At 38.4% G+C, this 23,982-nt stretch overlaps 2 protein-coding genes and 1 long non-coding RNA gene across 4 annotated transcripts; 2 read left to right on the forward strand and 1 right to left on the reverse strand.

The window, feature by feature from the left end:
- The first annotated feature begins 8,040 nt into the window (after window positions 1–8,040).
- On the forward strand, window positions 8,041–13,398 carry LOC122672811 (protein NSP-INTERACTING KINASE 3-like). The gene is made up of 11 exons (XM_043870306.1): window positions 8,041–8,186; window positions 8,507–8,636; window positions 8,768–8,839; window positions 9,099–9,242; window positions 9,456–9,527; window positions 9,641–9,700; window positions 9,784–9,881; window positions 9,970–10,119; window positions 10,780–11,121; window positions 11,930–12,321; window positions 12,897–13,398. The coding sequence occupies exons 1-11, from the start codon at window positions 8,084–8,086 to the stop codon at window positions 13,212–13,214; spliced, it is 1,881 nt and encodes a 626-aa protein (XP_043726241.1). The 5' UTR covers window positions 8,041–8,083; the 3' UTR covers window positions 13,215–13,398.
- Window positions 9,966–10,773, reverse strand: LOC122672813. Its single transcript, XR_006334485.1, has 2 exons — window positions 10,412–10,773; window positions 9,966–10,208 (listed from the first exon to the last, which is right to left on the reverse strand). It is a non-coding gene; the product is annotated as an uncharacterized LOC122672813 (long non-coding RNA).
- A 5,131-nt stretch (window positions 13,399–18,529) lies between the features above and the next one.
- On the forward strand, window positions 18,530–23,770 carry LOC122672000 (protein trichome birefringence-like 2). 2 transcript variants are annotated; one of them, XM_043869506.1, is made up of 6 exons: window positions 18,530–19,288; window positions 19,319–19,654; window positions 20,168–20,360; window positions 20,457–20,647; window positions 20,880–21,038; window positions 23,256–23,770. In XM_043869506.1, the coding sequence occupies exons 1-6, from the start codon at window positions 18,651–18,653 to the stop codon at window positions 23,596–23,598; spliced, it is 1,860 nt and encodes a 619-aa protein (XP_043725441.1). In that variant the 5' UTR covers window positions 18,530–18,650; the 3' UTR covers window positions 23,599–23,770. The 2 variants fall into 2 exon arrangements, with proteins under 2 accessions (XP_043725441.1, XP_043725440.1); XM_043869505.1 differs by having other exon boundaries at window positions 18,530–19,654.
- The last annotated feature ends 212 nt before the right edge of the window (window positions 23,771–23,982 follow it).

The raw sequence follows: 23,982 nt of genomic DNA on the forward strand, positions 1-23,982 counted from the left end.
TTTTTACTATAACACGCCATTTTTCTAATAAGGGTAATAATGCTATTTCATAAATATATTCCAAATATGTGCAAGACAATTAAGCTTTTGATAATTATATGATGATAAGTCGTTTTCAAATTATTTTTAAAAACTTATACCCCTAATTTAAAGATTTGTTGAAAAGATAAGGGATAATTAAATGAAGGTGTCTAATTCTAAGACACCTCTATATAATGGGTAAGAAAACGCTAACCGGTCGTGTAGCCCCTGTACCAGTGCAAGGGTCAATGATAGTGCGCACAAAGGCATTGATTTGGATGGGATTTTCGATTTCACTTGAAGTTGAACATACTTTTCATGCGCTCTTGTGAGTTGTGTCTAGGCACAAGAACCACACGATCAGGTTAGCATTCTTTTTCCCATATATAATTATAGGGAAACTGTTCTATGTCCGGGAGTGTGGCCTATGCTAGCACTCCCATGAGTTTATCTCTTTCCTCCCCATATGAAAAGACACATCTACCCCTTTGTTTTGAGGAGGAGAGAGAGAGACACATGGGAGGCCACACTCTGGGACGGAAAACTACTTCCCTTATGGGACGGAAAACTACCTCCCTTATATTGTACCTGTAGTCAAAAAAACAAGCATGTGTGGGACTACTAGCCCAACCCTACTAGCCTCAAAATGGCAAAAATAGGAACTGTCAATGTCAAAGTTATCAAGATCATCTGGATTGGGCTAAGTTAAGGTGATGTAGGGTTTAAAACCCAAACCCCTAGTCACTTTCCATGACCCAGTTTTTTTTTTTTTTTTTTTTTCTTTTAGTTAAATCCACCTTATTCCTTGGAAGAAAGCCAAGCATTCTTTCTTAGGATTCAGCTCCTCCCTTGCGAACCCAGCTCCACTGGATGTTTTCCTGGGCACTCCCTAGCTGTTGTGGTCATAGGAGAGGAGCCGACCCTCTTTTCTGTCATGACTCTTAACTTGAAGAAACAAACAAGCCATGAAAAGCCAGAGCATACCAGATCTTTTAGGGTTTAGGGCTTTAGGCCCACATAGATTTTGAAAGGGAAAAGGGGGGTTTGATTGATTTGTTTGCCTTGGAGCTTACTTTCTTGGGAAAATTATCTCCTTCAGTTTTCTGCTCCGCCCAGTTCTCCAGTTCCTCTTATAGGGGGTGATGGACTCCACACGGGTAGAGTATTTGGGCAGGGGTAGGGTGATCATCCAGTCCCACCTTGTTAGAGGAATTGGGGAACTGGGCCGGGTAGGGAACTGGAGGTGATCAAGACCCTACGTTCTTGTCTTTTGTGCCAAACCCATACGCTAACTCATCACCATTGACCGAAAGATTGTCTGTCACCCTCTAGTCTCTATGATTAAAAATCACCTATAATCAAACTTCAAACAACGAGTTGGTATGGACTTCTACCTCAGTGGCTGGCCTCCGGTCCTCCACCCGGTGGCCGTGGTATAAGTCTAGGTAGTCAGGGTTAGACACTTAGACCCTAACCCCCACCCTTTTCGACATATAATAGTCTTACATTTTTATTTTTTTTTTGGTAAACTAATAGTCTTACATTAAAGGTATAATAAGTGTGGCATTGTGCTCCTTTGCTGGCCCCTTGTGGTCCCCCTCTAACTCCTACGTGGGCCTAGCACCAAAATCATAAAACTTCAAAGAATGAGTGGCTGCATTTTTTTTTCTTCATGTGAAAGAAGTTTATTAAGGGAAAAAAAATCTTCTGTAGTGCTCGCATCATTGGATGAAGTTTCTTCCACGTGTCGAACTTTTAGGCCCACACCGTAGAGGATTTTAATCCTTTATTAAGACCTTACCTCCTGAGGGAAAGATACCTTATAAAAACCAAAATACCAAACGTGATTGACAAAAGGTGGTAGAGCAGTATTCCCACAATAAAAGTACTGGTTCTTTTTCTTTCTTTCTTTTGGGGGGGGGGGGGTGGGGAAAAGAGAACACCACTTGATCATGCGGTGTGTGGCCCTTGCAACGAAACATAGGGTCATAAGAAATGACTGTCATGTCCCCAAGGGTTTTTACCTTTCCATGGAGGCATGATGTGCAGCCTTGTGTCTGGGTGCAGGTGCCACGTGCAACACACGATCAAGTAGCATTCTTTGATTTTTTCCCTTACCAAAGAGAGGTCCACATAAGCAGTCGTACATCAGGCGCTTTGTCTAGAAGAAAGGGTAGAGTTGGTATTACACATTTTCCCTTCTTCTCATCCGATGGTGTAAATTATGATCAGGTACATATACAACTGTGCACAAAACCTTTTTGCCAAATGATAAATAACGCTTTAAATTTATATTTAGAAGAAAAAAAAAATCTACGAGCTAGCGATGATGCTACGCCGCCACACTCTCTCTCTCTAGCTCTCCAACTTCTATGCCTCTCTTATGGTCGAACCATGATGCCCAACTCATTGGTGAGCCCTTCACACCACCAGCATTGAGAACCCTCTCCCTTATATTTATTTCAATTCATCACTATGCTTGTTATGTAAAATTCGTTTTCCTAGAATTATCTTGGATTTTTGTTTTCAGAGGGTGAGGCCAAATATGGCAGTGGTGGAGGAGGTTGAAGTTTAAGTCAATAACAGACCCACACCATCAAAACATTGCTCAACCTACGCCCACATACTACATGGGCTTTTCGATTTTACAAAGTAATTGGCGTGGGGCCCAGTGGCTTGTGGATTGGGCCTCACCCAGCTCAAAATCTTGGTCTTACTAGACACAACCCATGATGGGGGGGGGGGGGGGGGAGAGTAGGGTAGGTATTAAAATTCTCAGTAGTACTGGTGGGGCGGCGGTGCACATCCGGCGGTACAACAGAGATCATGTGTGTCATGTGTGCCACCTGACCTCTGCTGTACCGTTAGATGTGCACCGCCACCCCGCCGGTACAGCCTAAGATCCTGGTCCGTAGGGTAGGGTAGGTCCCCTCATATATTATTATGTGGCCCATAAGATTTTGCCTTTATGGCCTCAGACTTTGCCACATCAACTATTCATGGTCGTCTCTTATTCCCATTTAATAGTTTGAATTTATCAAGTTGACATGTCGGGTAGTGAGAATCAATGTAAAAGACTTTTACCCACAAACCAAAAAAAAAAAAAAAATTCAAATGTTAAAATACCACTTAACTTTATTTTTGGTAACCATTTATACCACTTGACTTGCATCCATTTTGTCATACTTTAAAGCTGTTAACTGGAATAAACTCTTAGAAAAGATTCATTATATTAGATTTTGGAGGAAACTTTTATTATTATTTAAATATTATTCTTGTAGAGAGAGAAAACACTGCTGGGTTGCGTGACCCCTACACTAACGTGGGGCCAATGGGAGTGCTAGGATCCAACATGGGGGGTTGGGTTGATCATTTTGCCAACCTTGAGCCTAGCATAGGAGGCGTTCGATCAAGCAACGTTGTTAATCAATAACATTATGTGAGAGGTAAATAATACTAGGGAAGTAGTTTTCTATACGAGAGTGTGGCCTACGCTAGCACTCCCATATGTCTATCTCTCTCCTCCTTAAACCAAGGGGACAGAGGTGTCTTTTCACATGGGGAGGAGAGAGATAGATTCATGGGAGTGCTAGCGTAGGCCACATTCCCAGACAAAGAACTTTTTCCCATAATACTATAACGTTTTACGTTTTGGGAGAGATTTTATTTTAATCAAATTAAATTGAAGGGATTAAATTCCATGTTCGGTTGCATAGCGTACACTAGTACCTTGTTGCTTGTATATCTCCTTTCATAGTGGGGGGTAATTTCATAGGAGGGAGGAGCGAGATAGACATAAGGAGGCACTACACAACCAAATATATATCGTTCTTTCTCCCTAAATTACGTTAGGAAGAGGATTCCCTGAGCAAGCGGCATAGAGAAACCCACCTTATGAGTTGTGGTAAAACGGTATCATACCTTGGAGGGCAATGACGAAGAGAGACATAAAAGTGCTAAAATACCTTATCCTACCGTTTAAGAGAACATTTTCCTAATGGGACTTTAACCACAACTACATGCGAAGAGGAGGGGGAGGGGGAAAAGATCTATACCAATCTCTACCAACAGTCATACTGATACCAATATGTATTGGTCGTGTCACGCTATATTAGATGATTTTGCCATTGGTTTCAATTAAAATTTTTTACTTTTAGTAAGAATCATTCCATCAAATATGTTTCAATATTTGAAAGGGAGATGCAGGGGATGAAATAAACCACATGGTCAAAATAGGAGAGGGAAATACAATAAAAAAATGGCAAGAAATCAGTGTTTGGTTGTATAGTGCTTGCACCAATGCGGGGTTAATGAGATTATATGCAGGGGCATCAATATAGATGCAATTTTTCATTTCATGAGAGGTAAGGTAATACTTTCACATGCTCTTGTGTCTAGTTGCTAGAGCCATGTGATTAAGTAGTGTTAAAAAAAAACAAAAGATTTGGTGAAGAATTTTTTTTATTGACCCAACGTAAGATAGTTCAGAATTTTCGCCCATCTAGTATATACTATTTGTTTTTTCTTCAAAAAATGATCACAGTTTCACTTGTGTATTGTGTTATCAATGTATAAGACAATGACAAATTTTGATATCATATAACGATAAGTCACCCTTTCAAATTATTTTTAATCTTAATTTTAAGGGAAAAAAGTCGCAGTGCGACTGATAAAATGGATAAACGCAACATTAAACGCACCAAATCAAGATCAACCATTGATTTTAATCCAAAAAATTCTAATCGTTCAAGATTTTAACCTATAACCGGCTAAATCCTAGTTTTCTTCTCCAAGGACCACCGCCGCTGGAGCTCTAATTCTGTTCAAAAGAAGGGAAGAAGCAAGAAGAGTTCTCAATCATTTTCTTCTTCGTCTTTGTCACACGCTGAAAGCTCCTGCAACGTCGCCCCTCTCCTTCTCTTTTGCAAAGGCGACGAACACTACCGCCCCAACTCTTCTCCCTACGGCCGAACCTACCCTTGTTTACACCATTTGCATCAATTCTAAATAAATACAGAGAGAGAAAATCTAACTTGTACTTTGTAGACACATGGAGGAAGATAAAAACAGAAAAGCAGAAACAGAGTAATGGTAGATTGGCTTTGAATTGCTAGCCTTCTTCTTCTTTATTAATGATAGATTAATTTTTGTGGTTAAGGGTAAGGGATTTTAAACAGGTTCAGGATTTGCAAACCCAAATCCTACAAGGACTGATGTATGAATATGACTGTGGAACATAAGGGTTGACTAAAATTTTTCTTGAAAACCAACTATTTTTTAAGACTATTGTCAGAGACCTCAATCAATGATGTGTTGAACAATGTTGTTCTTCGTGGAAAGTTGAGAAATTTTTTTTTTTTTCTTTTTTTGGGGGTGTAAGCCTTCAGAAGATTAGAAACACAGAGTCCTTAGAACCCTAAGAATCCAACCCCAAATCAAGAACTCGAATCCAACGTAGTCATCCAGTATAGGTACCTCATGTAGGCGGAGATGACTATTGCTCTTTCAATCCTGTTCACGCCTTCTCTCTTCCCTACTCCTCCCATAAGCCCTCACCCCCATCCCCTTCCCCATCCCAGTCCCTATCCATGCTCTGTTTTTTCATCTCATCTCAGTAGGGTTTCACTTTTGTCTTTAGGAAGATGACGGAGATTCATTGACGGTAACCGGTGGAGAGAGAGAGATCAACTTCATGATGTCTCTCGATCTCTGTCGGCACTGGTGAGAAATCCAGCTCCGGAGCCAGTGTCAAAAACGAGAGACAGAAGAGACCCGTAACAGCCGGTAATAACTTAAGAGATAAATAAAATAATGAACGATTAAGATTGATTTAGAATATATCAACGGTCTTGATTTAAGATGTTGCCTATAACGAAAATACCCGCAGCGCTGCTACCACCCACTCTAGTTTTAATGTTAAAAAAATTTTGAATGTCAAGTTCTAAATACCAGAGATGTGATTCAAACACTTCCATGTACATGTGATACAATATTCTCTTTCGAGTTTTTTTTTTTTTGGGGGGAGGGTGGGGAGGGTTGAGAAATTTTCTTTGGAGTTTGAGCTATGGACAATGAGGGAGGGGTCGAACTGATTGACTCGTCAGTAGGTAGAGCGGTGAGGGATTGATTGTTGGTTGAAGTTTTGGGTTTTTTTAAATTATCCAAGACAATTCCGGAATTGGACACATGCATTGATGCTGATAGCTCATGGCTTCTGTCAAGCACTCAAGCTCAGTAGTTCATGGTCTCTCTCTCCACCAAAAATATATATTAAACTGTAATATTTCTAATTTCTTCAAGTTTAGAAAAGAATATTGTAAAAACTGGAAAATTCTGGCCGCATTTTAAAAAGCCTAATAATCAAACAAGAAAATTTATGTTTTGAAGTTCTATCTAGTTTCTTCTTTTTTTTTTTTTGGGGTAAAGAAGTTGTATCTAGTTTCAGAGAAGAACAAAGGATGAACTCATGAACATATCCTAATATGATATGAAAAAGGCACCATGAACAAAGTCAATTAATTTTTTTTTTCAAGTCCAAAGATAAGACTTAAAGAGTATCCCATAAGTTCAAAAAACTTTCTCCATAAAGGTAACTTTCGCAAACCACACACGCCCCCCAGGACCCAGTCCTTTCCATTAAGCCGCCCAAGTGCAAATTGTGCAGCAACTTTTTAACAAACAGAAGATGGAATAGGAATTCATTCTACTTGATATTTATTCCAGGATTCAGGACACAATAAAAGTGAACAAACCCACTAGCTTGCTTTGATCAGTTGAGGCTTTGAAGAGTAATCGCTAACCACAGGAAGGAGGAGGGTATTCCCTAGAATCCAATTCCCCCCACCAGATGGCTATGCAGTTGCAGTGAGATTTTAATGGAGTTAGAGAGAATGAGAATCCCAGTCCCCACTTAACGAGCCAGAGCCAATCAATTTTAAAATATAAATTTTTTTAATGTAAACCCAGAAACCCAGAACAGAAACATTGTACAGAGATGATGAATGTTGAAGGGAATTGATCTCTTTCAACTTCTCATTGGGCAGTGTAGAATAAGCTTTGATTATTAACAGAATGGCTTCTTTTTTTTTGTTCGTTTAAAGTAAGAAAAATTAATTTAGAAGTTATTTGTTCGATCCAGGCCAAAAACCAAAAAAAAAAAGCCAATAATGTCCGAGACAATCCAAGCACGTGAACTGTCAAAATTTACCTCCCGCCTTTTCATGCCTTTTTGTCCTTCTCTGCTTTCTTTCTAATATCTTCGTCTTTTTCTTCTTTGATCATTTCTCCCCTGTTCTGTAAACTGTCATCCAGTGTAATAACCCAATCAGCAAAATTATTAGAGTAGAAAAGATCCTGTTTTTAAATTTTCTTCTTCTCTATTTAATTTAATTTATGATTCTTGATTACTGCCACTAGTTGCCTTTATTGAGATTACTACCTTTCACTTTCCTTTCTCTGCATCTTTACCTATGTCGTCTTTGGCCTATTTGTATTAGCTTTTGTGTACTTGGTTGTTTGTGTTTGTGTTCTCCGCTTTTTGCTCAAGCGGGTATCATGGGAGAATCGCTGGGATGAACAAGGCAGGAATTAAAAGTTAAAATCAACAACATATATCCACAGGTTATACGTGGGGAATGGGTAGAAGGAATATAAATCATCTCTAGGATTTCAGAATTTCAGATATGATACATGGCCTTCCGTTTGGGTTATAATGGCGATGAGGATAAGTAGTTCAAGTAGAACTAGTGTTCCTTACTCCGTTTTCTTTGTCAGCTTGCGGGAGTTTTGTTGGGTCGGTTCAGTAGCTTTGGCATCTGGGTATCTATCCCTGCTCGTTGCTGGTGAAGTTCTCTCTCAGTGAAGTGTCCCTTTCCTCTTTCTCTTCTGCTGCAATGGTGGGTTTGGCAGTAGATTTCTTTCAGCTAATAGGGTTCCTTTTGAAGCATTGGTGATTTAGCATCTGGGTATGACCTCTGAAGAGGGAATGGTGGTTTAGTGGGAGAACAGAGTGTGGTGAGACGAGCGTGAGTAGTTGAATCCTTTCCTTTACTGAAAACAGAGCATGGAAAGAACGCGTTTGCTTTTCTGGCGAATCAGTTTACTGGTTTTATTATGGATGGAGGGCTTATTGACTACTCTATCTTCTCCTGATTCAATCTTTGAAGGTCAGTAATCTTTTCTTTTAAGTTCCGTTTAGTTACGCTGATAATACAGATATAATGGTGCTCAATGGGAGAACAGTTCATTAGGATTCTGCAGAGATTCCTGATAGCTTAAATGAACTTTTCTCCCCTTTTCTGTTCTGCCCCAGATTTCGGATTTTGTGAGAAATATAGTTTTTCTCCTTCAGGTTTATCTAATAATATCGTTCTGATATAGTGACATTCTAATCTAGTTTTAATTCTTGCTCTGGTAGAAGGAGAATAACAATGAATGGTCTTAATTATCCCTTTACCCTTTCATCCTTCTTTAACTCTGAATGTAGTTGAAGCTTTGACGGCTATAAAAAAAGCTCTAATCGATCCTCATAACGTATTGGCGGGCTGGGACATGACTTCTGCAGATGCTTGTAGTTGGCCGATTGTTTCCTGCTCTGATGGTTACATCTCTTCTCTGTAAGATTATAAAGTCTTTCCTCCCTTCCTTCTGAGTAATCTGATAAGAACACAATACAGGCGAAGGAACTAATAATCTTGTCAATTTCTGCTCCAATCTCATTTTTGGTGTTTTTTTATTTTGCAACCAGAGAGCTTCCTAGTCAGAGCTTATCTGGGACATTAGCTCCTGAAATCGGAAATCTCCGTAAACTGGAAACAGTGTAAGTTGAAGCCACCTTTCTATTAAACTTGTTACTAAACAAATGAATGATGATTCATATTATAATTCTGTGCTTGAAGTTGCCTATGTTTGTTACTGGCTCTGGGCTACTTCAGCATGTGTAGTGCTCTAAATTTCATTTTCTTCTCTTTGTGCTTAAGGTGATACAGATAAACGTGTTTTGAGTGTCCAAGAATCATAATTTTTTCATCATGAATACATAATAAAACATGTTGGAAATGTTTTTTATTTTCATGTAGGTCATTGCAGAACAATGCCATTTCTGGTCCTATTCCTGCTGAAATAGGAAAGCTGGAGAAGCTAAAAGCACTAGATCTATCAAACAATAAGTTAAATGGTGGGATACCAACCACCCTGGGAGGCCTTAAGAACCTTAATTATCTGTAAGTAAGAAGAACTTCACGTTGCTTTGGTTTTTAGAACAAGGCCCTAAACCTAGTCTCTACTTCAAAATTATTTTAAGCTTGTAAGTTGATTAAATTATTTGTTTTTTGAAAGGTTCCATTAGATGAGTTTCTTTCTGTTTCCTCCTTACTGTTTTATTTTTAATGAAAGCTAGCTGATGTTTCTTTGCATTTCATGTGTGAGCAAGCCAGACGACTGAATAACAACAACCTTTCTGGACCGTTGCCTGAGTCTCTATCCAATGTTACAGTTCTCATTGTCGTGTATTTCCATATCCTTGAAGTCTTCTACTTGAACAATTTCACATTTATTGGAATGGCATTTGGATTTTTTGCTTGCTTCTGAATATTTTGGATTTGCTTTACTTTGCTTCTAGGGACCTTTCTTATAACAATCTAAGTGGTTCCCTGCCAAAAGTGTCTGCAAGAACATTCAAGTAAGCTTTCACCCTTAATGCGCATTTTGTCTTTTGGAGTTTATATATTTATATCAATTTTTTTTCTCTGTTTCTCCATGCAGAATCATTGGAAACCCTTTAATTTGTGGGTTAAATTCTAAGAACAACTGTTCTGCTGCGTCTCTGGAGCCACTCTATTCCCCAACAGATCCTTTAAGAGGTGAATATAATATGCTTGTTCTCCTGAAAAGTAAGATCATGTGTCTTGGATGGGCTATTCTAATCTATTGGAATCTATGCCTTCCCAGATCAATCAGAACCTGAGGGAACAAAAAGTCACCGGCTAGCTCTTGCATTGGGCTTAAGCTTCGGATCTGTATTTTTTATCATCATTGTAGTCGGGTTGTTTCTTTGGTTGCGGCACAGGCACGATCAACAGATCTTTTTCGATGTCAATGGTTGGTTCCTTCATACTTAAATTACGATTCGGTTTCCAGGTCAATCATTTCTCTTATTAGTAGATGCAGATGCAGTTAATAGTTTAAATCTCATAAACACCCATCCACATCCCTTGACGTGCCATCTGTATCTGTAATTTTATCTTGTACTGAAGGATCGTTTTTATGCCAGTGCTACCTATGCATGATGTGGAAATTGGGGATGAGCGTATCAAGATTTTGTAACTGTGAACATCTTATTGGTCAAAGGTCAAAAATTCAAAAAGTGATGAGATGATCCTAGTGATCCAACTATAGAATACAAATTTCTTTTGGAGTTGGATGAAATCTATTTTCACCCTAGCAAACTACTTTGATAGATTTATCTTCGATTTTTGGAAATCCACTAACATGTTGAGCCAGTTGTGAGCATCTCAGCTCATTTACCTGGTGTAGCATTTAATGCAGCTTCAAATAAGATTACTTGATCAATTTTTGAACTTGTTTCTAGTTTCCAATTTGCAGTTTTCTTGTTTTTTACCCCTTTGTTTTTGTATTGCAATTGTTCTATATTTAACTACGTTTATATGGTATTTAATGCGAATGTTTCTTTATTTGCTTGTGTATTTGTCCATGGATATGATTGTGCCTGCATTTCTTAGCTTATGTTTTGCATGGCAGATCAATATGATGCAAAGGTATGCTTGGGTCATTTGAAGAGGTATTCATTTAAGGAGCTCCGAGCGGCGACTGACCATTTCAACTCAAAGAACATTTTAGGAAGGGGTGGTTTTGGAATAGTTTACAGAGGATGCTTGCAAGATGGGACTCTAGTTGCTGTTAAAAGGTTGAAAGACTATAATGCTGTTGGTGGTGAACACCAATTTCAGACAGAGGTTGAGTTGATAGGTTTAGCTGTCCATCGAAATCTACTCCGACTTTTTGGATTTTGCACGACAGAGAACGAAAGGCTCCTGGTCTATCCTTACATGCCAAATGGAAGTGTTGCAGCTCGATTAAGAGGTGAGATGAACTTGGTGGTTTTTATTATTTGAAAATTATTCCTGTGTTTACCATTTTTTTTAATACACACTGTATGATATTTTCCAAAATATACAGACCATCTTTGTACCTTATCCATATTATTTGTGAACTTTTGTTGCGTTATTCCATAGTCTGTTGTATTTATATATTATTATAATTATATTTTCAGCAGATTATTCGACATTTATGATAAATTATATGCAGACATATATTTCACTATATTTTTCCATCACAAATTTTTATGGTTAGTGTTTACTTCCTTCTTACTCTTTTTTACTTTTAGATAAGGTTATAATTTGCTTTTGAATCCTTTCTGTTATGCTGAAGTTTTCATAATTGTTTTTTGATTAACTAGTTATGGACTTCATTCCCTACTCATATGGGACCTTGTGGTTTATGTGCCATATTTGGAAACCTGGATTAACTTGTGACCCATGTAAATATGCTACTTTCTAGATATATTGAATCAAAATGCCAGTGATTAAAGGACTTAAAAATGCCCTACCTTGGCTTAGTTCTCTTGAGTTCCTTCACATTCTTTTAATTCATGTTGTTTTCTGTAAAAGGTGATAACTGCAGAATTGTTAGTAACTGTTCTAAGTAAAAATGTTAACCTAGCTTTACTGAGTTAGGTTTTTTGCCTAACACTGGCTGGCTTAAATTCACAAACCTTGTTTTGTGCTGACTTTTCCAATTTTTGAGCCTTATGTCCAATGAATTACTTGTATATCCCCATCCCAATATTTCAGTTCTGTAAAGTTGTGGTCCCCCACCCCTTCCTTTTCAGATCATGATCATGGTAAGCCAGTGTTGGACTGGGCGAGACGAAAGAGGATAGCATTAGGGACAGCACGAGGACTACTGTATTTGCATGAACAGTGTGACCCCAAAATCATTCACCGTGACGTGAAAGCTGCCAACATTCTGCTCGATGAAGACTTTGAAGCAGTTGTTGGAGACTTTGGGTTGGCAAAGCTCTTGGATCACGAGGATTCTCATGTAACAACAGCAGTGCGTGGGACTGTTGGCCACATAGCTCCAGAGTACTTGTCAACAGGCCAGTCATCAGAAAAAACTGATGTTTTTGGTTTTGGTGTCTTGCTCCTTGAACTCATTACAGGTCAGAGGGCTTTAGATTTTGGACGGCAAGCAAACCAGAAAGGTGTAATGCTTGATTGGGTACTTACTCGCTCTCTCTCTCTCTCTTCACCCACCCCTAACTGTCCCCCTACAAAAATATGTATAGTCTATTTTCATCCAATTTTCCATCAATTACATTGCAACCCAGGCCTCAATTTGAGCCGCCATTCTTCAGTTTACACCTTGATGACCTATACCAAAATTTGGTACCATTAGAAGACCTTCTTAACATTTTCTGTCATGTATTTCACTCTGTCCCAATACAGTATAGTGAACAGGCCACCAGAAACAGAAACCCTCCCCCAGTTTTTCTTTGGTTGGTGGCCCAGAGAATTAACAAGTAGTGCCTAATGAATGGTTGTTCCAAAGCCCACTGCATGTACTGAACATATATAAGTCTTCCAACCATATGAGGCTGTACCTTGGGTACCTCTTTGAAGAATGTTATACAATTTTAATAGAGGCAGCCTTGATGTCTGAAGATGAGTTCAGATTCAGTAATGTTCCAAGGATTGTCCCTCAACTGGAGCATGATGGACTGGTTCTTTATGGTCTCTGTATAACTTCTTGTCTCCTTTGGGTTCTCTTTATAATGTGGTTCAAATTTTGTGCAGGTGAAGAAACTTCATCAGGAGGGAAAACTCAATCTAATGGTGGATAAAGGTTTGAAAAACTATTTTGACAGAGTAGAATTAGAGGAGATGGCTCAGATTGCTCTCTTGTGTACACAATTCCATCCTTGCCAGCGCCCAAAAATGTCTGAAGTGGCGAGAATGCTAGAAGGTGATGGCCTAGCCGAGAAATGGGAGGCTTCACAGGAGACTGAGACGCCAAGATTCCGATCATCTGCGAACCGCCCTCAGAGATATTCAGAGTTTATAGAAGAGACTTCACATGTGGTTGAAGCAATGGAGCTCTCTGGTCCTAGGTGACTAAAACTATCCTTGTCACCACCTTCTACCTCTTTATTCTATATCTTTTATTTGAAGAGCTTTGAAATAGAAATATATTGTTTGTTTATAGTTGTTCAATGCATGTATTCATCTGTACAAAAGGATGATAATGTAAAATTATCACTCTTTCTCATCCACTAAAAGAATTGGGTGGGCTGATTGAGCTTCTGCTTAAAATTTTGATGATTTGGAGATAACATGTGAAGTGCTAGATTGATAAAAAGTAATCTTTTTCTCCTACTCTAGAAGATTATTATTAAGTGAGCTATGAGTGACTTTTCTGCCACTCATCCAGGTTGGGCTTGGGACTGTTTCGGTGGTCAGTACCCTCAGTGTTTGGTGTAGTTTGTTCATCTCTTACAAGCCCACTCTTTTCAGTTACTCAAGTTGAGAAGGCTGAAGCAGTTGCAGAGAGCAAGGATGATTGTGGTCTGCTCATCTAGGAATCATAGGATCTAAGATGTGTGGATCATGGATTGATGAATGAGGCCTTGAAATTCCAGAGTGGTGATTGCTCCTATTGTTGGGGATGAATGCACGATCACAAGGAAGAAATCAAGCAAATAATCACACACAACACGGGCAATTTAACATGGTTTGGCACGAATGCCTACATCTACTTGGGAATCAGATAATTTTTTCATTATGCAAAAAAACATTTTACACCACTCTCTACCTCACAATATGATCTCCGTTTTAAGTTTTAACTAGGGTTTTTTCCATCGAGGCAATATATAGGAAATCCAAAAAAACCTTAATCCACAAACAATTACAATTTTACCTGTATACATGTAATGAACCTAAAACCCAACCCAAACATATACAAGCTCAATAATAATTATGTGGACCAATACAAAATACAATACATAGAAACCCAACAATTGCCACCTGACTTGGATTTTGCAAGTCACCCTAAAGAAGATTGATATTGATTTTGTAAACTCAGCCATTGTCTCTGCGTGTATGCAATGCCCAAACCATCATGGCCCATACTCCTACCTAGGGTGCCCCGCACAGCTCACCATGTTGTACGTTGTGATGTTGCTCCACCTCTCCTACCATTACAATCCAATTAAAGAACTTTCTCACCATTCCACGGTCCTAAAAGTCAGTTAACCTTTTGGGATTGGTGTGTGGTTTGTGCGATTACACTTTCATAAAAAAAAATAAAAAAATTAGAGAACTTTCACTCACATAGTCCAAAACAAAAGAGACCTGCTTCTTTCCAGATTGATCACAACTTCAATTGCTTGCAACTTTTGTTGTCCACTGTATCTCTTTCCTAAGTTTCGATGACAGTTCCACCTGTTTCAACACTCCTGTAAGTCTGTACATGTTATCACCCATCCATCCATGCATCATAATCATGGCCTCTCTAAATACTATGAGAACTCTACCTTCAGATGAGCATCTGAAACCTCTTGAAAACAATGTTCCCAATAAAATCAAGATTCGGCACATGTCTAACCCAGTCAAAGTTTACACAATCCAATCAAACATGTGAATTCGTATCCTCTGGGTCTTTACAATCTTTCTTTGAACATTGTTTGTCATTTTGATTGTACCATTATCACATGTGATATGTAGCAAACTGGTCCCATAAGACATGAGAGCAGTTTTCACTAACAACGAAGAAAAGATTACACACTCTCTTCCTCACACCTCTCTGTATTTATAAAAAATTATCGTAACCCGAATAAACACATAGAGCTATTTATAGGGAAACAAAGATATACAAAATTCTTGAATTAACCCCATGTAAACCCCCAAAATATTCCTCGGCGTCAAGCCCTACGGGAGTATAATGGCCCTTCAGAGGCAGCCCTGAATGCAAGATCAACCCTTGACAAGAGTAAGAACCATTGATTGTAATTTTTTTTAGAACGTATTTATCACTATGAAAAGAGACTTAAATGGAGTTTGCCAAGGGGCCAAAAAAGCATTGAAAAATATAGGGTCACCCTCTTTGTAGACTCCGGCACTTTCTTGGTAGTCTTGGAATTTTCAATGCTTTAATTTGCCACTTGGCCTGTGGACCAATTCTTATTATCTTGAAACTTGACGAGAGGTTCACACTAACCCCTCTTCGATCACTAAAGGAAGCTTCTCCCTTCACATGACTCTCATCCAAGCGCCCATATAGGGGGCAAAATGATCACCACACTCCCCATTAAAGGTGGACATCTGCATTGGGCTCTTCTGCAGCGCGATACAATGTGTAACACACATTCAACGGCCTTGTGTGCTCGGGCACACAACCCAACACCTTACCTATGTGTTGGATTACGTTCCCGAGTACACAGGGCTGTCGGATGATGCACTACACACTATGTCGCGCTACGGAGGACCCGAATCTGGAAATGCCACCCTTTTTTATCCACTCCAACAACTTGGGCATCCAACTCCTTTTCAACCACCCATCCAATTGGGGAGAGGATTTGGACATACATCCTAAGAGTTGGAGATGTGTGTTCAGGTCCTCCCTCTTTTGAAGGATAAAAATCCTCTCCAATTCTTTATTATGGCAATACCACCTTCCCTGCGCAAATCATGGCATAAAAAGATCCCTGTGGTGGAGATTAGTTTGCACCATTTCAGGAATCATAACCCGATTTGATAGCTGATTCCTCTTAACCCGGCCTGATTAGAATGTAAACCCAAAATCTGAGAAAAAAAAAAATACGAAGAAAGCAGAGGCTTTCAAACCTTTCTCCTTTATCTTCTTCTCTTCCCACCATTGGAAAGATGCCGTTTTGAAACTAGACCTTAGAATGTAAACCCAAAATCTGAGAAAGAAAAAAAATGCAGAAAGGAGAGGCTTTCAAATCGTTCCGATTTCCCTTTCTTCGTTCATCTTCTTCCCTTCCCACCATTGGAGAGCTGCAGGTTTGACACTAGACCTACTTTCTGCATTTTTTATTTTACATTTGAGTACTTGTTAGGCCTTCGTAAACCCAAATCAGAGGGGAAAAAAAACGCAGAAAGAAGGAGAGGCTTTCAAATCGCAGGCCATCCTCTTACCCCCAAAAAAAAAAAAAAATTCTTAAACTAGCGAAAAATAAACTATCTTAAGCATCCGCATAATCCACCACCCAAAGCAGACATCATCAAGCAGGGAAAAAAATATTCAAAATTTATAGAAATTTAGTTGGAATCAAAGAGAAAAAACTAGAACATAATAAAAAATGATAATCAAAATACCTGAGCTTTTCAATTCGATTCTGTATCCTTCTTTTGTCGAATAATTACCAAAAGATTACATGAATCCAGTAAAAAAGGTTTAGAAAGAAAAAGCAGATCAAATCTAGATCGAAGGGATTGAAAATTCAAGGAGCAATCACATACTTCTGAATTCAAGGAAATAAAACTTACGAATCTAAGGTGGGAAAAGAGGAGGGATTTGGCAGAAAGGAACAAAAAAAAACATGATCCTAAGAAGCTCTAGAGTAACCCGAAAGGATCTAGAATATCAGGGGATGAAGAGTTATCCCCAAACCTCACACAAACAACATCACAGTTCCCCAAACCGAATATTGACGGTGAAATCGTTTCTTCCACTCCGAACACAAAACAAATAGCAGTGAGAGAACCACCGGAGAAGATAGCCGGCCTTCAGCCAAAAACAAATCGCAGAGCAGAGAAAGAAAGCGGGGCTGGGGCGGATTCTTGTCTTATCCGATCCAAAAATGGATTTTCATTGCAAATATGAGGCAACTTTCTTACAACCGTTGGATTTTAAAAATTCACGTATCGTACAGAAAAAGTGGTATTGTCGGTGGTTGGAGAGGATCTTTCCCTCCCCATTGACCCTCGTATTTAGTGCAGGAGCCACGGTCCGCGTTTCCTTTTTTTATTTTCATACAAGATCGGCTCGATCCGATTCTTAAAACCCTAAAAAATGAAATAGAATGTTTTAAGAATTAGAATCAGACCAATTCCCAATTTTCACTGATCCCAAACGATTGATTCACACTCAAAAATCCTAAAAATTCTTTGTTTATTATTATTTATTGAGCATCGATTCAGGTCGATTCCAATCCCATTCAAATCGGAATCACCAACCACGGCATCCATCTCAGATTCTGTGTTTTAAAACCTTAGAAATAGGAGATATCATATGAGATAAAGGCGAAGGCCACGCGCATAATGTGCCACTGTACCAGTCATGTACGGTCTGGGAGGAATCCAGACCGTCAGATCGTTACGTGGCTCATTAATTCTTTTTAATAGAATGTGTCTCATTAACTAACTTGTAATTAATGCGAGTTGTGGAAACAACATTCTTTCTCTGCTTTCCATAATTTGATACACCTTCATTTTTCTCATTTGCCAAACATTCCACGACCACGGTCCATTCGCCTTTTTCTATCCTTGGGAGAACTCTCCCCCTTCTTTACTTGGGTCAGAAGCTTCGTCTCAAGATCTCTACATGTCTGCCACGTGTTCAAATAAGTCTTGCCGTCTCTACTCGTGGGCTTTAATCCCTGGCCCAGACCACCGACACACCAACACTTGGACGGCCCAAAGCCCAAAATCAGTTACCCCTCGTGGTGGGCCCCACAGTAAGCCATGAAGGGTAATCATCACTCTTTAACTCTTCAAAAGTGATTTTGATTTCAATTACTCTGATCTGAGTGTCTGACTCTCTGACACTCCCATTTGATTACATTCGTCGTACACGCTGGCGGTATCGGGTCTTTTTTAATCCGAACCCGTTTCCGAAATTAATAAATTAGAACCTGGAATTTGAATTGTGTGGAGGAGAATCGATTTCGAGAGTTCAGACTTCAGATAGCGATTTAAGAAGTGACCCGCGAAAGAAACTAGCGAAATCTGCTAACTGTCACTCATAAATACGTCGAGTGTGTCGGCGTGATATTATACAAATCGTGAGTGGTGACTCGGTAGTTTTTTCTAACTCGGTAATTATAACTGAAATGACCAAAGTTACCCTCTAATTGCTTTTCAACTAACAAACTACCATTTTTAAGTGTTCGGATCTGTGACAGATCTTGAAATTACTTTAATACCCTTCCCCAACTAAATTAAGTGTGTTGCTCTCTTGTATAAGCGAAATTTTCTCATCTCGTAAAGGGTTAATTCTGTACTAACACGCAACCACAGTTCCCTCTCAGAGCTAAACTCTCCTAAGAAACGGAAGAAGGGCAATCCTTTCTCACCATTGCTACTACGAGTCTACTACTACTACTGCTTCTCTGCTTTCTTTCTTTATCGTTTCTTCAGAAAATTTCTCATATTTCATGATTTCCTTTTTGGGTCTTCCTTCTACTAGTAATTTCTCCGAAGGCTTTCTTCTTCATCTCTTCTTGTAAACTTTTAGCAGTAACCGTTCAAATTTAGTGGGAACACAGAGAGCTTCTGGTTATTTTTGGTTGCTTATGATTTTCTACAGTTATGGATTTCAAAAAGGTTCTGAAAAAGCTCTCGTTTTCGGATTCCAAGAGAAAGGTGGTGTCTGGTTTCGGTTTGGGTATAGGAGCTTCACTCATTATTCTTGCAGTGATTTTCCTCAACGATCCCTTCAAGGTCTCAATGTTCAATCCCTTCTTTCAAGGTTTTAATGGCCCTACTGGTAAATCTTCTCCTGTTTCTTGGTCATTCCCATTATCAAAAACTGCAAATTATTCTTCTAGTTTCTTTAAACCTCAACCCCAAACCCAAGAAAATAATTTCTCACAGAAATCTAAACATGTAGTTACAGAGGAAACTTTACAAACCCACGGGGAAGGTAAATCTAAAAATGTAAGTGGGGAAGAAACCTCACAAACCCATCAAGAAAACTACATAGAGAAACCCAAGAATGTAGTTATCGGGGAAGCCCATGTGGAGAATTTCTCTGACAAGAATAAAAATGAAAGCTTGATCAGTAAAGATGAGAGGGTTGCTGAGAAAACTTACCAGTGGAGCTTGTCAGGAGAAGTTGGCAATGCAAGTGCAAATCTTTCCAGTATTGAAAAAAAGAATGTAGGGAAGAAATGTGAAGGGAAACTGGTGGTGGATCCGACCTGCCCGAGGAAATCTGCCGGAAAAGATACTGACGCCCTTGGTCATGAAAACAGGGTTACTGATACTACTAGTATGCAGAATGTTTCTAATGGGGAGAATGTGGGATCTCTTGGCACATATGAAAGGGCTTCAGAGACAACACATGAAGGGGATTTGTCCAAAAAAGATAACAAGAGCTCTTCTATTGATTACAAAAAGGTGGAAAGCCTTGACAGTGATTTGGTGAACTGTGACATCTTTGATGGCAGATGGGTGAGAGACAAAAGAATGCCACATTATCCAGCAGGTTCTTGTCCTCATATTGATCGAGATTTCAACTGCCACCTTAATAGAAGGCCAGATGATGGTTTTCTGAGATGGAGATGGAAGCCTAATGGATGCGACATCCCTCGGTAAGGTCTCATCTTGAATTCCTACTTGAAAAAAAAGTCACTGAAATTTTCTTCCTACAAAATTTTATTATTCTGTTTTTTTTTTTTTTTGTCAATTGTAGTTGCTTGTGCGCATTTACCTATTTTGCTATAGGTTATATAGGTTATTGAGAGTGCTGTAGTCTACATGAAATCAATGAAGAGACAATTAACTTTCATACCATGCTCAATCAGAAAAATAGTTGGACTTTGCAATTTAGTGAAGAGCATTTAATGTGCTTTTTAATCCATTGATATTAACAAGTGAAAATATTTGAATATGTATACATTCTCCTTTAGTCAGGAGAAATCATCTATTGAGCAAGTTGTGGGAGTTTCTGTTCCAAAGATTATGGATATGCACGACAGAGGTCAAGGATTTTGGCTATTTTGTGAATCTTTGTCAATGTTTCCCATTTATGCTCAATGCGAAACCTTTCACCAATAAAATTTATTCCTAAATATGCTTGAAATACTGATATAGTTCTTCTACAGCTTGAACTCGACTGATTTTCTGGAGAGACTCAGAGGAAAAAGACTGGTTTTTGTGGGAGATTCACTGAGCAGAAATATGTGGGAATCTCTTGTTTGTATCCTTCGACATGGAATTAGAAACAAGAAAAGAGTCTATGAGATCTCAGGAAAAAAGGAATTCAAAAAGAAAGGTTTTTATGCTTTCAGATATGAGGCAAGTCCTATTGAGTTTAGTTTCACAATTTGGCAAGAATATTGTTTTCTTAAGTTTCTACTTTTGACTAGCTTATTTGTTTTGGATGTATTTTAGGACTATAAATGTTCCATAGATTTTGTGAATACTCCGTTTCTGGTTAGAGAATCATCTTTTAAACGTGGAAATGAATCAATTGAGACCCTAAGACTGGATTTGATGGACCGGACAACATCAATGTATCATGAAGCTGATATTGTAGTCTTCAATACAGGACATTGGTGGACTCATGAGAAAACTTCTAAAGGGTGAATGCCATTTTTATGATTATTGAAATATTTGCATCTTTCTTCTTGTAGCAGTTGAACAAAAACTTTACAAACTAAGTTGAGATATTCTGGAAAATTCTAATTCCAGAGTTGAAAGAAAATAGAGTTTATATGTAAAAAGGATCATTGCAATCAACTTAGTTTGAATTCTCATGTGGTTTATCTGAAACATTAAACCTTACTGTCTGCTTTTATTCCACGGTTCCTACAGGGAAGACTACTATCAGGAAGGCAATCATGTGTACCCAAGACTCAAAGTCCTAGAAGCATACAAGAGGGCTCTTAATACTTGGGCTAGATGGGTTGATGGGAACATCAATACCAATAGAACTAAAGTGTTTTTCAGAGGTTATTCAGTCACCCATTTCAGGTAATGACTGATTTTGTTTCTTGCTTGTACTATGCAGTGTGTGCTTAACCTGAATAAAATTCTTTGCTTCATCATTAATCTTCAAAGGAAAATATCTACTCTTGATGATCTTGAATAATAACTAATTAATCTTCCATATGGGCTAGCCCCTTCTGCCAGTAGTGTGTTTATAGTACATGCAATTACATTTCTGTTGGACCTGAATTTGATCTCCTTGAGGAAGCAGTTCACTGTCTAGAGGATATAGAGAAGAAGGAAATATCAAGAGCTCCCTTCCCTACTGAAAGTTGTATTTGTTCAAGTTTGTGCTATAGTGTGGGTTCTAATCTTCATCGACCTAGCTTGAATTTAGTTATATGCCTTAGATATATAGCTTATTACCTGGAATAAGGAACTCCAGAATTTCCTTGCCTTCCATCTGACAAGGATAAAGTGTATAACGTTTTCATCTTTCAGATTTTCCATAAGCTACTACTCAGAAAGATAAACTATCTCCTCATCTAATGCTTAACAGATAATTGAACTGTGACACAGTTTTGCCACAGTATGCTCTATCTGGTAAACGCAATATCCTTCTTGCTTGGCAGTTAATCATTATTGTTGTTTATAGAAATGGTGAATTGTATATTCATGCGTGGCTGTGTTGTTAAAGTCTGTGTTTATGAACTGGGTCTTTGAGTCATCCTCTTGTTGTCTTGAATGATAATAATTATTGCTCTTTCTTACAAAACTAGACATGAAGAGAAAGTGTTATGAACACTACCAGGATTATTATTATTAGAATTATTATTATTTTGAATATGGCAGTAGATTTAACAAATTTTTATTATCTAATGCTAAGAATGGACTTTGAACATGTATTTTCTCTATAAGGTTTGACGCCCTATATTTACTATGACAAGGTTTTGTAAACCATAGTCCGTGAAAACTCAAAGCAAAAGGCAGTTTTGTTTCACTAAAATTCATGTTCTAGCCAAACCCTACTCTTGGTTACCCCATTTACTTAGCTTGTTTTACACTTTTACACAATCTGAGCTGCAGAGGTCGCCAATAGGTAATATCACCCTCTATCTGTAATCCATTTGCGGATATGAATTTTTTATCCTCAATTATTTGGATGTAAAACCATAAAATATCGATTAAGTATTTGATTCTTCACCATTGTTGGAGTAAAACCCTTCAGAAAGCACCCATTCATGACACATTAAATACAGCTGTTGAGACTGCCTGAGAGTATAATAAACTGTCTCGCTCATTTTCTTAAATTTCCATTACAAAATAAGTTTACGAAGATCTCCTTGTTATACTAGGATTAAATTATTTTAGACCTATCGAAGCTTGAAATATTCTGCTAAACAAAATGGGAGACAACCTGAAGTCTGTGTTATGTGAAAGCTTGGGGTATCAATTGAAGTTTCACAGCATGCTAGAGGGGTAGGAGAAGCATCAACATGTTTGCTTTCTACCAAAAGCATATCTTCCACAAGGAGCCCTTGTAGTTCAACTAAGATGCCACACATTGAGGAAAACTGTATGTCTTTGTTAGGTGACTCATGCATCTAGCATGCACACAAAAAGCCATATAAAAAATCCTACTTCAGCCATTTCACTCTTAAGAAAACTTTTCAAACATAATTTGTTAAAAAAAATTTTTAACTTCAAAATGGAATTCTTTAAGACTTTCTTAAAATTATACGAAAATTCATTTCTTCTACCCAACTTAAATTGCTGCTTCTCATGACTAAGGTGAAACAAGTGTAATGCAGCATTTCTTTATCTCCTCCTCTATGGTCAGAAATACTTGGTTTGTTAAGTCCTATTTTATAATATGTAGGGGCTCAGAAGCCTTGTCATGAAACTAACCATTGATGGACAGAATCTACATTCATTCCATTACTAGCATTTTCTCCATAAAGTTTCATTGAATGGATTATTCATGAAGTTCCATCTCTCTCAACTCAATGCTTGCAACAGGTCTTGTATTGAACTATATTTTGCAAAAGGAAATTACATTGACATTTTCCAGTATTTATCTGCTTCTCCATTAGCTAAAACTCTTCTAAACTTGGCAATGGTTTATGCATCTGTGAGTTTTTCCCTTAGTTTTTCTGAACTCTAGTCACTGAGAGTGGGGAAAGTAAAGAGAGAGAGAGAGAGAGAGAGCATGTCTATGTGATTTTTTGGCAAATTGTTCTCAGATGTATTATCTCTTTGCAGAGGGGGCCAGTGGAATTCAGGGGGGCAGTGCCACAAGGAAATTGAGCCAATCTTCAATGAAACTTACTTAGGAAAGTACCCTTCGAAGATGAGAGTTCTGGAGTATGTGCTACAACAGATGAAGACTCCTGTAGCGTATCTGAATATCAGCAGGCTTACAGATTACAGGAAAGATGGACACCCTTCAATTTATAGAAAGGAATACAAGACTGTACAAGAACAGATTGCAGCTGTGACATCTCAGGATTGTAGCCATTGGTGTTTGCCAGGAGTACCAGACGTATGGAATGAGTTGCTTTATGCTTCTCTGTTGAAGATAACCGGAGGATTACGGAGAAACTGAACACCAGTTCATATTAATTTCAAATTCAATTTTGTTAATTTTCTCTCCTTTCTACTCAAAATCTACGTCAAATGTATCAAATTCAGCGAGTTCTCTGAAAACTTATACAGGCTAGTGAAGTGTGCCGGGTATTAGATTCCTGGCAAAAGGACAAGATTCTGTAAATTGAGGAATCCATCTGTAAATTTTACATTTTTAGTCATACTATATGAAAGGTTATGAAGTTCTTTAGTTACTTGCAGTTACGGTGGAAAAATCTCTACTCCTCCCACATCATTCTGTAGACTGCTAATCATGAAATGGGAAGCCGTGAAAGCAAACTATCAAATCCTTCTAAAATCCTTTTACATCATCGGTGGAAAATTCTTTTGGTTCAGTCAAAGG

This window comes from Telopea speciosissima, chromosome 8 (genome assembly GCF_018873765.1).
Source record: "Telopea speciosissima isolate NSW1024214 ecotype Mountain lineage chromosome 8, Tspe_v1, whole genome shotgun sequence".
NCBI lineage: Eukaryota > Viridiplantae > Streptophyta > Magnoliopsida > Proteales > Proteaceae > Telopea > Telopea speciosissima.